Source organism: Panicum hallii, chromosome 3 (assembly GCF_002211085.1).
Source record: "Panicum hallii strain FIL2 chromosome 3, PHallii_v3.1, whole genome shotgun sequence".
In the NCBI taxonomy this organism is placed as follows: domain Eukaryota; kingdom Viridiplantae; phylum Streptophyta; class Magnoliopsida; order Poales; family Poaceae; genus Panicum; species Panicum hallii.
In genome coordinates, this window is record NC_038044.1 from 56,841,361 (window position 1) to 56,856,377 (window position 15,017).

Sequence of the window (15,017 nt, forward strand, 5' to 3'; positions counted from 1 at the left end):
TCATATGTAAATATGTTTGTTTTAATAAAATAGTTTCCCTTTAATTTCTCTGTATCTGCTGGTTTGGTTGTGCGTTCTAAGTCTCTGTGCCAAGGACCCTATAGGAGAGACCTCTTCAGTAGTTCTCGTTTAAAGCCATATTTGACAGTTTGAGAGAACGTTGTTGCCGTAGAGAAGCGTTCCCTTCGGGTGGGACTACCTCGGGAGTCGACAGGTTTTTAGGCCGCATAGTCATGACCGTCGATAACTAGGGAATGAGACTGCTTATTAAATACAGGCTTGCGATAAATATGGTGAGTACCGAGTCGGACTTCACAACCACATAGCACACCGGCTGTCGCGTTGGTTTGGCCAACCTAAAACGATCCTTTAATACGTATAAAACTAATCAGCTCGTGAGCATATAAAACACTAATTACAAAAGGACAAAAATTAATCAATGAATAAACAAATACACAAGCCGCATATTCTAATCCAAATATCTTAAGCATATAAGACAAGCATCCCAATCTGAATATTCTAATACTAATCTTCACGCATTTGTTAATCTATGTGTCTAGGCATGGAAGACATATCCTATAAAGAAAAAAAATCAGATTGTCATATAAGACCGCAGAAGAATTAACAAGCCTTACATGCACTCACTCAGCATGTCATGGTGTCCTAAAGAGTCTACATGGGTACTTGTGCTAGAAGAGAATGCAAGCAAAGCAACATCAGACCATACAAAACGAAGTTACCACCATGCAGAAGTTAGCGCCATATGGAGAAAGTTAGCGTCATGCCTTAGAACGATAAGTTCGGCAGAGAGGATAAGAGCAGCGAAAATCTCAGCACTCTCCGCAGCAGTATATAAGGAGGACATGCTTCTCACAACGAAGGTATCGGAAGGAGTAGCCAGAGCCTCCAAGAGCGAAGTTGCTGCAAGAGTTCCTAAAATCAGTAAAATCTCTAGTACCATCCCTATAAGATAGTTACCAAGTCCATTGTAATATACCTAGTGTAAGATAATATTTTTTTCCTCTTTGTTTTAAGAGTTTGGGGTTCCCGAAAGGGAAAACTATATGTAAGTATGTTTATTTATAGTTTTAATAAAGTTCTTTGTATCTCCTGGTCTGTTTGTGCGTTCTAAGTCTATGTTCCAAGGACCCTATAGAAGAAATCTCTTTAGTTGTTCTCGTTTAAAGCCGTGTTTGGTAGTTTGAGAGAACGTTATTGCCGTCGAGAAGTGTTCCTTCAGGTGGAACTGCCTGTGGAGACGACAGGGTTTTAGGCCGTATAGTCATGAGCGTCGATAACTAGAGATAGAAGACTGCTTATTAAAAATAAAGACTTGCGATAAATATGATGAGTATCAAGTAGGACTTCACAACCATATAGCACACCGGCTGTCGCATTGGTTTCGCCAACCTAAAACGATCCTGCAATACATATAAAACTAATAAGCTTCTGAGCATATAAAACACTAATCATAAAAGGATAAAAAATAATTAACGAATAAACAAATACACAAGCTGCATATTCTAATCCAAATATCTTAAGCATATAAGACAAGTATCCCAATCTGAATATTCTAATACTAATTTTCTCTCTTTCTCAAACACACACACACACGTACAGTTCAGCTACCGCATTGCTCAAATTCTCGAACACTTCAATAGAATTTTTAGTCATAAAAAAAGAATATCATAAAAAAACTCTGTTCTATCCATTAGGGCCTGGCCTGCAGGCTCAATTTAATTAAGGCCCATGTGAGTTTCAGCCCAAGAAGATAGGTGAAGTGGAGTTAATTTTTTGTAAAGTTTTTAAAAGTACGAAATACAAAAATAAGTTTGAATTCTAACTTCACCTGGAAATTCTAATAGATTAAGAATAAATCTAAAAATAACAAAAAAGTCATTCTTGAATTAGACTGTTTCGGAACGATGCAAAAATATATATATTTGGATGCAATCTATAAAAGATATGTGAAAACATAGATGCATATCTTTAGTTTTGCAATGTTTCAAATTTGTTGAAAACCATTTGGTATGTTTTTTAATGAATTTCAGCATGTTCAATATTTGTGTCATTTTCAGCAGAATTGCACCCCATAACTTGCTTTAAATTAGTAGCATTCTGTGCAAGAAAATCATTTGTGGTGGAAGTAGCATAGACCGTTTCACTCGTTTCCATATTCTATCTTATTGGCAATGTTTCAGTGTTGATGCATCCGGATTGAATTATTGTCACAAAGACCAAAGTTGACATTACCATAAATAAGATACCGACCTAAAGATAAGAAGCCAGTGAATCACTAATCTCCATTTCACAACTTCATGGACATACTTCTCAGTTTGTAAGTCTTGGCACCTAGCATTCCACTTAACAGGCTTAAGATCCTTTAATCCAAGACCATGATTTTGCTTTGTTTTGTTGAAAAAAATTTCTTTCCTTAGTGCTTCTTTTGTAACTTTTATTTCTCAGCTTGTCCAGGCCAGTACCAAGCTATTCATCAGCTTTAAAATATTTGTGCTAAACTATTTCATTGATAGATGAGCAATAGTAGGAATGCATTTCTCTCAATTCATCTTCTAAAGCAGGGAAACATTGAAGCACAATAAGGATGGAGGTAGTTGCGTTGGTTATTCTCCAAAGTTACTGGGCATCTACTTCTTAGCATCAAACAACTGGACTACATAATTGATGAAAGAGAAATACAAGTCAAAAAATGATATAAAAATGCATATAGATAAGTACTTCTCTAAAATAATTTCATTTATGAATCTGATTTGTCAAATCCAGGGGAAATCGTAGAAAATTAGGGCGCTTTGGTTACAGTTTGTTCTGAGCTTCTTGCACCGTTCCAACAGCTATCCCCAGTGGCAATCTTTCGTTTACCTTACCCAAACAATCGTTCCAAAAGAAAACAATCACCACTGCAATGGAAGCAAAATATATCTTATTTGCACCTCTGGTCTTTGTTCTTCACAATGCAATATGTTATCTAGACTTGTTTTATTCAGCTAGATGCAAATGGGCTGCAGAAAAGAGAGGTGGAAGGTATAAATCAAGACCAAAGAATTTGCCAGTTGATGAAGCTATCAGGTAATAAACCGTTCTACAGGCTAGAAGATTTTGACTCCTGCATGTTCCAGACGCATCGTAAAATGCATAGAATTATAGAAAATCAAACAGACCACTTCTCCCAAATGAGGAATCTCAACTGGAAATGATCCATTTTCCATAGCAACCTTTTCGTTGTCCAGGTATTTTTACTAAAGGATGGTATGCCTAACATTTTTCCATATTTTACTCCATGAATTTATTTGCTAAACCAGCTCTCATATAACTCATGAATTTGAATATGAATTAAATTGCGGTTTACACTTATGATTATGTTTTAATTTATGCTTCTAATATATGTTTCTTTTAATGTGAGTTGGTGTATACTTATAGCTTAGTAATTTGGTGCTAATAAAACTTGACCAACTTAAATTGCTTATCGCAATCAAACAATTGCCTTTCCTTGATTTTGGGCTTTCATGTCATTTTATTTCTACACTTGCGGAGTACCAATCAAAAGTGTACTCGCCTCGCCCTTACTATAACCGTTGCTCATAAGAGGAATGTACTATAAAGTTTACTAAAGATGGTGCTAAGTTCTATGTGTACGCAAACTCTGATTGATTGCTTGTGAAGTGTGGAGACTCGTTGTAATTTTCTTTCCATAATACTATTGCAAATTATTCACATATAAAGTCATTATATGTATGAAATTCGATTGTTGGCAGCACAAGCGCTGCGCGTAAGTTGCCGGCCGTGTCGTGCGCCGCGCGTGCTGCAGGCCGCCGGCGCTGCCTGCCCCGCCTCGGGTTGCATGCGCTGCGTGCCCTCTCCCTCGTCAGCTGGCTTGAATCGATCTGCAAACTCAAGAACAGAAGGAAACGAGGGGAACAACAAGAAACAACCGAAACTGCAAACGAAAATTACTCCCTTAAAACGCAACGGATTCGAACAAAATTTCAGCCATAGATCCATGACTACTAGACCCAGCAGATCCAACAAGAAGATTGCGAAAAGGTCTAGTAATCATCAAGAACGAAAATTCCTCCGAAAATCATCCAAAAATGGAGAAAAAGAAAAGAGCACGGGAGAGACAAAAGAGGCACACGAAATCACAGAACAAGAACTCGAATCTTGACGCCCGGAGGACAAAAGGAGGTTAGGGCCTCTATTCCTATGAAAATCTCAAGCACGATTTACACAGACACGGTTTTAGTTCATCCGTGGACCTAAGGAGCAAGAACTCGGGAGAGTAAAACCTAAAGAGAAGGAAAATAAAAAACTCAAGAGGTAAGGATGAGTGGAGCCATCCTCTCCTTATTTAACGAGGCTGTTGAACATTTCCACTTAGCCCCAACTAAGCGAACCAGCTAACCCTAAGGCATTCTGGAGCAACTCGCTGAAGATCTGATCCGGCGGCCCCGCTTCCTGCCTGGACTTGCTGTCGCCTTGACTCAACCTCCAGGATTCCACCACGTGCTGCCGCGCTTCCCTCGGAAGCTCCACCCGGGTTTTGAGGCCCAAACCCATAAACCCGCCTCCGCGAGTAGCGTCCGCCCGACGCGTCAGCTGTGATCTCAACACGTGCTCGATCCTCGACCGCCCGATCGCCGAGTCCTCTGGCGCCTCCGCTCGACCCTCTTGACCGCCGTCTTGGACTCGGTCCACACGGTCTACTCCTCCATGTCTTCTCGCACTCATCGATGTCCCAAGTGTCAGCCACTGCAGCTAACCGCCCAGCTTCTCTAGTCCCTCAGTCCACGCCCAGCATCCGCCCTTCACCGCTCCTGGTCCATCGGCACGGACCCGCATGACCTTCACCTTCTCTGCGCCACTGCCTTCGGGCTCCACACCTGCACACTACAAGCCGATAGACATGGTTGAAAACACACTCAAGCCCCAGTTAGTCAGCCAACCCAACCCGAGACGCTGCACTTGTTGACAATCACTCATCACACACTCGAACCACAAGAGCACGTATCAACCTTGTGTTCGCAATCTACCCCTTGATGAGTGCATTGTCAACACCAACACACAACACTTTGGAGAAAAAGAAAAAGAAGAAGACGGAAAGACACAAAAAACTCATCCAAAAAAGCTAAAGAAAACCCAAAATAGGTCATTTGAAATGAGGAAAGTAGCAAAACTTGGACCCCAAAGACATGGGCAACGTCTCGACGCATCCAAGCAAACTCTAGCCCTCAAGAAGAGGCAAAAATCGGCTCAACACCACTAGCAAAACTCCACAGCTAGTCCCCCAGAAAGAGGCAAAGGCTCAACACGACTAGCAAAGCAGCTGAAAGGCAAACTCCCCCTAAACAGGTGCAGTCCTCTCAAATGAATGCACACTCAGACAAGGAACTCCCCCTTAAGCCTCCCCTTGAAAAGGTGAGGTGTTGTGTCTAATTGTCCCCCTTGTTGATATATGCACTCAACAAATACCTCTCTCCCTTGTTCACTGAAAATTGCAACTCCCCCTCAAAATATGCATAAATGCACAAAGATGCAGAAAATGTAGGAGCTTTAGGAGTATAGAATACAGAATGAAAAGATGCTCTATGTGGTGATGTTCTATGTGTGCAACAATATGTACAAGTGCCAACAGATGCTCAAATTAATCATATGCACAAATTTGTGAAGGTTAAGCATTTATGAGCAGTTTTAAGCATTTCAAAGTAGGTGTTCACCACTAGAATAGCACTTAACATATGTAAGCTTGAAATCAACCAAGTGCAAATCAAAAGTATACAAGGTGAACTACTCCAAACCATGGTCAATCAACATGCCAAAGACTCGTATTTAAACTAGATTTCAGATTTTTAGAGTTTGCAGCATTTTACAAGTGTAAGCAAAGCATGTGAGTGCGAGAGGTTGTAAGCACTTGTCATGTCTAACTTTCCAACTGGACGCAGCCTATGCATAAAGCAATCAGAAGCTGAAGGCACCGGTTTCAATCATCCACTACACTGCTCAAGTCCATTCCAAAGTGCAGAATGGAAAGCAGTCTCGATACAGTGAAGTGGGACAAGTGCAAACCCATCTCGATCTTTCTGATTCCCCTTATCTTAGATCAAATTTTAGCATAATATTATTTTGATCAAGACAGTGAATAACTCAAAGCATGAGACATAGCAACCTAGCATACTAGTGATTGCAAAAGGAATTTCAACAAAACCTACACATGCTAGTTGCAAATCTCAGCGGTGAACAGTTTTTCAGTTTTAGCAAGAATTAAACAAGTTCACAATTCAGAAAACAAGCTTAGCTCAACAAGTATGTATCAGTATGAGCAAAGTGAGCCTAAGCTTGTCCAAGCACCATCATGTACACAAAGAACATACTACTTAGAGCATAGTTACATTCTAACTACTATACAAGTGAAACTCAAAAAGCTCTATGTTACATGATGAGATGCAATGTAATATGATACAACATGCAATATGATACAAAAATAAAGATAAGCCAAATATAATTATGGTACAAGAAAGCCACAAGAAACCAACTCAGAATGCAAAGCATGCACCAACCCCCCACCCCCCGCGGCAAATGAGCAAATGTTGTTTGATCTAAGGGCTTGGTGAAGATATCAGCAATTTGGTTTTGGGTAGCAACATAGCAAAGCTAAATATCTCCTTTCTCTTGGTGGTCTCCCAGAAAGTGTTACCTCACATCTATGTGTTTGGTTTTTGAGTGGAGCACGGGATTTTTAGCAACACTGATGGCACTAGTGGTATCACATAGAAGAGGCACTCTAGCAAAACGCAAGCCAAAATCGCACAAAGTGGAAATCATCACCAAAATCTCGGAGCAATAGCTAGCAGCGGCAACATACTCGGCTTCGGTGGCAGATTGAGCAACATTGGACTGTTTGCAAGAAGACCAGGAGATCAAAGGAGAACCAAGAAACTGACAAGTACCAGAAGTGGATTTGCGATCCAACCGACACCCGGCAAAATCAGCATCGGAATAGCCGTAGAGAGAGAGAGAGAGAGAGAGAGAGAGAGAGAGTAGAAGATGAGCAGTACCAAAGACCAAACTCAGGTGTGAAATGAAGGTACCTCATAATCCTCTTCACCGCCTGTCGGTGCGAGGTCCGCGGCGAAGACTGAAAATGAGTGCACAGACACACGGCGAAGTGTATGTTCGGCCTCGTCGCCATCAAGTACAAGAGAGAGCCAATCATGCTCTGGTACTCCTTCTGATCCACCACCTCTCCATCTTCATCTGCATTCAAGACTGTCGTCGTCGCCATGGGAGTTGACAATGGCTTAGCATCTGCCATGTCAAACTTTTTTAGCATGTCCTTCGTATACTTGCCTTGATGCACAAAGGTGCCTTCTTTGCTTTGCTTGATTTGAAGGCTGAGGAAGAAGTTCAACTCCCCCATCATCGACATCTCGAACTCCCTGCTCATGGTATCTACAAACTTGGCAACAATAGCATGAGAAGAGCCACCAAAGATGATATCATCCACGTAAATTTGAACAATTAAGGTATCATTACCTTGACTGAGAAGAAAGAGAGTTTATCAACTGACCCCATTTCAAAACCTTGTTCAAGCAAAAACATTTTCAAACGAACATACCATGCTCTAGGAGCCTGTTTTAAACCATAAAGAGCCTTTTGAAGCTTGAAAATACTGTTGGGGTGTTTTGGATTTTCAAAACCTAGGGGTTGCCTCACATAAACCTCTTCCTCTATGAAACCATTTAAAAAAGCACTTTTGACATCCATTTGAAAAAGTTTAAAACCTTTGAAAGCCGCAAAAGCAAGAAGGATTCGAATGGCTTCTAGATGGGCAACAGGGGCAAAAGTTTCTTCATAATCTATCCCTTCTTTCTGGCTATACCCCTGGGCCACAAACCTCGCTTTGTTTCGCACAACCAAACCATCCTCACCCTGTTTATTTTTGAAAACCCATTTGGTTCCTATGGGATGGCAGTTTGGTGGAGGTTCAACTAAAACTCAGACCCGGTTTCTTTCAAAGTTTTCCAACTTCTCATGCATGGCATTTACCCAATTTGGATCAGAGAGAGCTTGTCCAACATCTCGGGGTTCAAAAGAGGCAACAAATGCAGAATATGCAAAATGTGAAATCTCCTTGGATTTGTGCCTAGTGGTGCGTTCATTTAAGTTACTGATCATTTTTTGAGGTGGATCACGTCGCCGAATATGTCATGGAGCTGCACGCTCAGAAGTAGCCTCCCCCTCAACTTCAGCTGGGTTCCTCCTGAACTTCTTCAACTTGATCATGTGGTGGTTCATGTTGATGTCCTAGTGTACTGGATGTAGTATCTGGACCATCAACGAATGTAGTCGAAGTAGAATGTACATGTGCAACAACTGGAACATGATGGATCCCATCTTCATCTTCACCACCATCATCTGCATTCTCTTCCTCTATCTCAAAGATGCTTTGTCGCATTTTCTGTTCACCTGCAAGCTCAAAAGCAGAGGTCATGCAAGGCATAGTCTCATCGAATGTAATCTCACAAGTTTTCACAATCTAGTTAGTCTTAAGATTTAGAACATGATAGGCACGACTGTGAGAGGCATAACCAAGAAAGATCCCATCCGAAGAGCGAGATTCAAATCTCTCCAAACTGCCTTGTTTGAGAATGAAACATTTGCAACCGAAGACTCGCAAGTGACTCACTTTGGGAGTTCGACCATGCATCAACTCATATGAGGTCTTTTTCATGAAAGCCCTCAAGAAAATCCGATTCAAAACATTGCAAGTTGTGTTAACAGCCTCGGCCCAAAATTTTCTAAGAGTCCTATGCTCATCAAGCATCGTCCTAGCCATCTCAACAAGGGTCTAATTTTTCCGCTCAACAACACCATTCTGAGGAGGAACATATGGTGATGAAAACTGGTGTTTAAGACCAAGACCATTGCAAAAGGCTTTGAAACGAGCATTCTTGAATTCTGTGCCATTGTCACTGCGTATAGTTCTCATGGCATGTTTTGGTCGCTCATTTTTCAACCTTAAGATCAAATCTCAAACAAAAGGAAATGCTTCCCCCTTAGATTCCATGAAAAACACCCAAGAGTATCTCGAAAAGTCGTCAACCACAACAAGTACATACCACTTCCCACCCGCTGAGCACACACGAACTGGACCAACAGTGTCGATATGAAGAAGCTCACCCAGGTGCTTAGTCATCACCTAATTCACAGGTGGGTGAGAAGCAGCAATCATCTTACCATAGCGACAAGGGTGACAAATAAGATCCTTCTCAAATTTTAGTTTTGACAATCCTCGGATCAAATCAAGAGAACTCAAGCGAGCGAGCGAGTCAAAACTCAAACGACCAAGCCACCTATGCTATTTCCACAATTCCAAAGAAGCACCAGCAAAGAGACAACAAGACAAACCAAAAGACTTAGAGAAGTCAGCACGAAAAATACGACCTGCAGGAGAGATACGATACACAAGATCTCCCTGAGAATCAAGCACACGAGAACATGCTTTCTTAAAGCACACTTCAAAACCATCATCAAGCAATTGTGAAACAGAGAGCAAATCGAAGTGCAAATTGTCCACCTTGGCAACTTCTTTAAGCACAAACTTTTTGTTTACCTTAATTGTGCCAACTGATTGAACCTTACCGTGACTGTTATCCCCGAAAGTGATGTACTCCTTGGTCATCACCGGGGTGAGGCTGGAGAACCATCTTGAATCTCTGGTCATATGTCGTGAGCAACCGTAGTCAATCAACCACATGTTCTCCAGTCCTCCATCCTACTCAAAAACGTGGAAAAGAGTGAGCAAATGACTCAACACTGGGGTTAGGAAAGTATGTAGAGAACCAGTATCGAGCCATTTGTTCAACAGTAGGGTTAGCAACATCAAACATTTCTCATCTCATTTGAGGATCACGATCACCATGATAGGGAAAACATGGTCCGTCGTACCCTTGAGAACCCAAGTCATGGGTACGCTGTCCATAGTCATATTGAGCATGACTAGGAACACGCCTAGCAAACCTGTGAGAAGCAAACAATCGAACACCACCACCACGACTAGACCGAGGAGTTGGTCTAGGTGCATGTACATCAGAACAGGGTGGTACATGTCCTAGTTGCCCCGCTCACGCTCACGACTCAAAGCTTTCTTCCTCCGAAAGCAAAACTCCTCAAGGTGACCCTCTCGGTGATAGTACTCATAGTGGAACCTCACAGGTCACTCTGGCTGAGGGTTAGCTTTTGGTTGAGGGTTCACTCTTGGCTGTGGGTTAGCACTCACAAACTTCACGGGTTGTGGTGTTTTGGCTTTAGGCTTTGGAGGGTGCTCTCAAGGAGGATCTGGAAGTATATCAATTTTGTTTCTCAGGTGGTTGGTTTTTTCCATCCAAACAACTCTCTTGGGTGGTTCTATTGGTGACTCAACAAACACTCCATTTTTGGGGTTGCACTCTAGGTTTGGTTTCTCTCCACTCAGCTTAGATGGCTCAGGAGTGATGAAGGTTGCTGGTCTCTCATTTGGTTTCTCACCATTGCACTCACCAACCTCCTCATACAACCAGTAAAACTTGTTATGTTCAATCACACTCCCAATTCCAAAACCATCAGCCCTTTTGAACATTTTAATCATAAGACCCAACTGAGGTTCCCTACTTGACACCCAACTGAGAACTGTGCGCAAATAAGTATTCTCATCATCAATAGTTCGCATAACAAGTTTAAGCTCATACAGTTCATCAACATATGCAGGACAAGCATCACAAATAGGAACCTTAGATTTAGCAGAAGAAAAAGATTTCTCAAGGTCCTTAATCCTAACACATGCATCGTCAAACTGACTTTGTAAAGCAGGAGAGGTCTCGTAGACACCAAGCAGCATAGGCCTAGACTTAACTTCATCTAAAGCATTTTTAGTTCTATCAAGTTCATCAATCAAAGAGGCATGCTTAGATTGCAAAGAAGCTAGACTAGCCATATGAATAGAACATTCAACACATTTAGAAATATCTTCAACATTAGGAACAGATTTAAGAACATCTATTTCTTGCAAGGCTTTCTCAAGCTCAATCTTCAGCTCGGATCATTCTCGAGCAGCTCTTGTGATCAATTTATCTTGACTGAGCAAGCAATCATTCAGATCATCTACTTCTAGGAGAAGTTGCTCATGAGTTTGCATTACCTCAGCTTCTAACTCGGAGTCGTTGTCCTTGTGCTCATCGGCGTCAAGAGCCATGACATAGTACCCGCCGCAGTTCTCGTTGGTGTAGAAGCAAAGACCGTTGATGTTCTTGGCATCCTTCTTCGCCTTGCGATCGTCGTCCTCCTCACTTGAGCTTGGATCATCGTGATCATCGGTGTCGGAGTCGACGTCGCTGAGAGAGGTGATAAAGGCGTGTGCCTTGGCCTTCTTGCGCTTCTCCTTCTTCTCACGGTCGTAATACTTCTTCTTCTTGTCCTTGTCCTTGTCTTTGCTGTAGTCGTACCCGCTCTTGAGTTTGTTCTTGTCGGGGCAGTCAGCAATGAAGTGACCAGGCTTGCCATACTCGAAGCAGGTGTTGTTACCTCTTCGCCGGTTCTTGCGGTTGTTGTTGAAGCGCATTAACCAACTTGTGAACAAGGCAAGCTCCTCGTCATCAAGGACTTCAAGTTGCTCCTCTGAAACAAACAACAAAGAAGACAAGGCAAATGACATGGTTGTTTTGTTAGCTAAAGAAGAAGACTGTCCAGATCCTTACATGAGAACCAAATTATGAGGATCATTAGGGTTCACATGTTTAGTTCTAAGCTTCATATCAACCTCAGTCGACTTCAGCTTGGAGAAAAGCTCATCTGTCGTAAGAGTCTCATATCCTTTGGACTCAATGATAGCATCAACCTTCGTACCCCACACCTCATGATCCAAAGCGTGTAAGAGCTTCAAAGCTCTATCATGATCAGTGTAAGGTAAAACGGTAATGTTTGCTTTCATCTTGTTCACAATCGCAAGGAGGCGCTGAAAAAGAGCATCAGTGGACTCCTCGGGCAAATGAGAGAAGTTTTTGTACTCACGGCGATAAGTCTCGAAAAGACATGCCTTCACCTGATTAGTTCCCTCATGGAAACTCTCCAGGCAGGACCATATCTCATGAGCTAGAGATAGATCCTCGACACGATCAAACTAAGCTTGACTCAAACTTGAAAGCAAGATGTCAACCGCCTTATTGTTGGCGTAATACCTATCCTTATCATCTTGACTCACACGGATCGTAGGAATAGTATGGTAGCATCATGTGTAATCTCCTAGACCGCTGCTCCTCTAATATTTAGAGGGGCTTTCATGCGAGTTTTCAATATCGATAGTCGGACCCATCAAAATAGGGAGGCGCGGTTGGAGGTCGCCATATTGGATCACAAAGCCGGTTAAGATGGAGTGATCCTAACCAAAGTTCTGATACCAATTGAAGAACCGAAATGACGACCAGAAGGGGAGAGGGGGTGTTGAATGAGAGCCTTTAAAAGTTCTCCTCAATAAGAGAATAAGGCCTATATCCCGATTTTCACCCCAACACCACACCGCCAAGATGGCGCAACCACACCGCCAAGATGACGCAAGTAAATCGGCGACAAGCTCACCCTAAAACGATACAGAAGAGGAAGCTAACTAAGCATGCAAAGGCTAACAAGAATTAGCAAGAACAAAAGCTAATTAACATAAGCTAGAGGAAGCAAGGATTAGCAGGGACTAGTCACAACAATTGCTAACAAACTAGCTAAACATGTGATCTGAAAATAAACAGCTTGAGCAAAGAGAAAATGCAAACCGAGTTGGTTGCAAGCTGCTGGAGACCCTGCCTGCTCCTGCTTGAGCTGTGCCAAGCAGCCTGCTGGCGGGCCTGCTTGCCTCCCCCGTGGGCTGCTGCAGCCGCTCGGGCAGGCCTGCAAGCACCACCCCACCTGGGCTGCACAAACATATCTGCTGGCCTGCTCCAACAGTTGCCCGCGAGTTGGGCCGCGAGCTGGGCCGCTCGCCCCTTGCACCAGCCCGCCTGGCCTGCTGGCAGCACGAGCGCTGCGTGTGCGTTGCCGGCTGCGCGAGCGCCTGCTGCAGGCGCCGTCGTGCGCCGCGCCTGCCGCAGGCACCGTCTCAGCACCGACAAGGGCCGCCTGCCCCGCCTCAGGTCGCGTGCGCTGCGTGCCCTCTCCCTCGTCAGCTGGCTTGAATCGATCTGCAGACTCAAGAACAGAAGAAGAAAACGAGGGGAACAACAAGAAGCAACCGAAACTTCAAACAAAAATTACTCCCTTAAAACGCAACGGATTCGAACAAGATTTCAGGCATAGATCCGTGACTACTAGACCCAGCAGATCCAACAAGAAGATTGCGGAAAGGTCTAGTAATCATCAAGAATGAAAATTCCTCCAAAAATCATCCGAAAATGGAGAAAAAGAAAAGAGCACGGGAGAGACAAAAGAGGCTCACGAAAATCACAGAGCAAGGACTCGAATCTTGACGCCCCGAGGATAAAAAGAGGTTAGCGCCTTTATTCCTACGAAAATCTCAGGCACGAATTACACAGACACGGTTCCAGTTCATCCGTGGACCTGACGAGCAAGAACTCGGGGAGAGTAAACCCTAGAGTGAAGGAAAATAAAAAGATCAAGAGGTAAGGTAAGAATGAGTGGAGCCATTTCTGCTTAGCTCTAAGATACTACTGAGCGAACCAGCTAATCTTGAGGCATTCTGAAACAACTCGTTGAAGATCTGATCGCACGACCCCGCTTCCTGCCTGGACTTGCTGTCACCTCGACTCAACCTTCAGGATTTCACCACGTGCCGCCGCGCTTCCCTTGGAGACTCCGCCAGGGTTTTGAGGCCCAAACCTGAAAACCCGCCTCCGCGAGTAGTGTCCGCCCGACATGTCCCCAGCGATCTCGACACGTGCTTGATCCTCCACCGCCCGATCGCCGAGTCCTCTGGCGCCTCTGCTCGACCCTCTCGACCAACTCGGTCCACATAGGGTGCGTTTGGTTCAGTTGTGAGCTGTGAAAAAGCTGCTGTCAGATGTCTGCTGTGAAAAGCTGCTGTGAGATGGCTGCTGTGAAAAAGCTGAAAGTCGTTTGGTTCAAACTGCTGTGAGTTGTCGACTGTGAAAAAGTTATATATTATCTTTATGCAAATTGACAGTATACAATATTTCTTTGTAATGACCAAATTCTTTTTCTTTTAAATCTTTATTTTTATATATATATGAAAATATTTGGAGTTAACTTTTTTTATTCTTTTTTATTTTTATTTTCCTATATATGAAAATCTTTATTTTCTTATATATAAAAAAGAATTGAAAGGGTATATACGTGACCAATAGTAGGTGTGTAGTTTTTACAAATTCGGAAAAGCTGTAAAAGCAGGGTACAACCTGCTTTCAAATTTGTACTACAGAAAATTAGCTGCAGAAAAACTGAACCCCTTTGGTTTAGCTTATGCTTTCTGAAAGCAGAAGCAGGTGCAGGTTCAGAAAGCTGAACCAAACGCAGCCACAGTCTACTCCTCCATGTCTTCTCGCACTCATCGACCGCAGCTAGCCGCCCAGCTTCTCTAGTCCCTCGGTCCCTCGGTCCACGCCCAGCATCCGCCCTTCACCGCTTCTAGTCCATCGGTACGGTCCCGTATGACCTTCACCTTCGCTGCGCCACTGCCTCCGGGCTCCACTCCTGCACACCACAAACCGATAGACATGGTTGCACACGCACTTAAGCCCTGGTTAGTCAGCCAACCCTACCCAAGACGCTGTGCTTGTTGACAATCACTCATCACACACTCGAACCACAAGGCCACATATCAACCTTGTGTTCCCAAGTACAAGCAACTTTGCCCATGCCATCGTCTCTGGATAGTAAGATGCCTTCTATGTAATTAAATATAAGAAATTTGGTCGAGATAATTTGAGGAAAGGAAAAATTTAAGAACAAATGTTCATGAGTCGTACATAAAGAGTTTTACATATCATGTACTTCTGCTTTCTATC

The 15,017-nt window shown here is 43.1% G+C and overlaps 1 protein-coding gene across 8 annotated transcripts; it reads right to left on the reverse strand.

Annotated features, from left to right (window-relative positions):
• Positions 1-4,192: 4,192 nt before the first annotated feature.
• Positions 4,193-13,657, reverse strand: LOC112887092. Of its 8 annotated transcripts, none has more exons than XM_025953179.1 (5): positions 12,813-13,657; positions 11,192-11,936; positions 9,658-9,790; positions 7,104-8,481; positions 4,193-4,905 (listed from the first exon to the last, which is right to left on the reverse strand). In XM_025953179.1, exons 2-4 carry the CDS (start codon positions 11,702-11,704, stop codon positions 8,261-8,263), a joined length of 867 nt encoding a protein of 288 aa, XP_025808964.1. In that variant the 5' UTR covers positions 11,705-11,936; positions 12,813-13,657; the 3' UTR covers positions 4,193-4,905; positions 7,104-8,260. The 8 variants fall into 8 exon arrangements, with proteins under 8 accessions (XP_025808964.1, XP_025808968.1, XP_025808967.1 ...); XM_025953183.1 differs by having other exon boundaries at positions 11,192-11,667; positions 12,813-13,656; XM_025953182.1 differs by lacking the exon at positions 12,813-13,657 and having other exon boundaries at positions 11,192-11,667; positions 11,783-12,799.
• Positions 13,658-15,017: the final 1,360 nt, after the last annotated feature.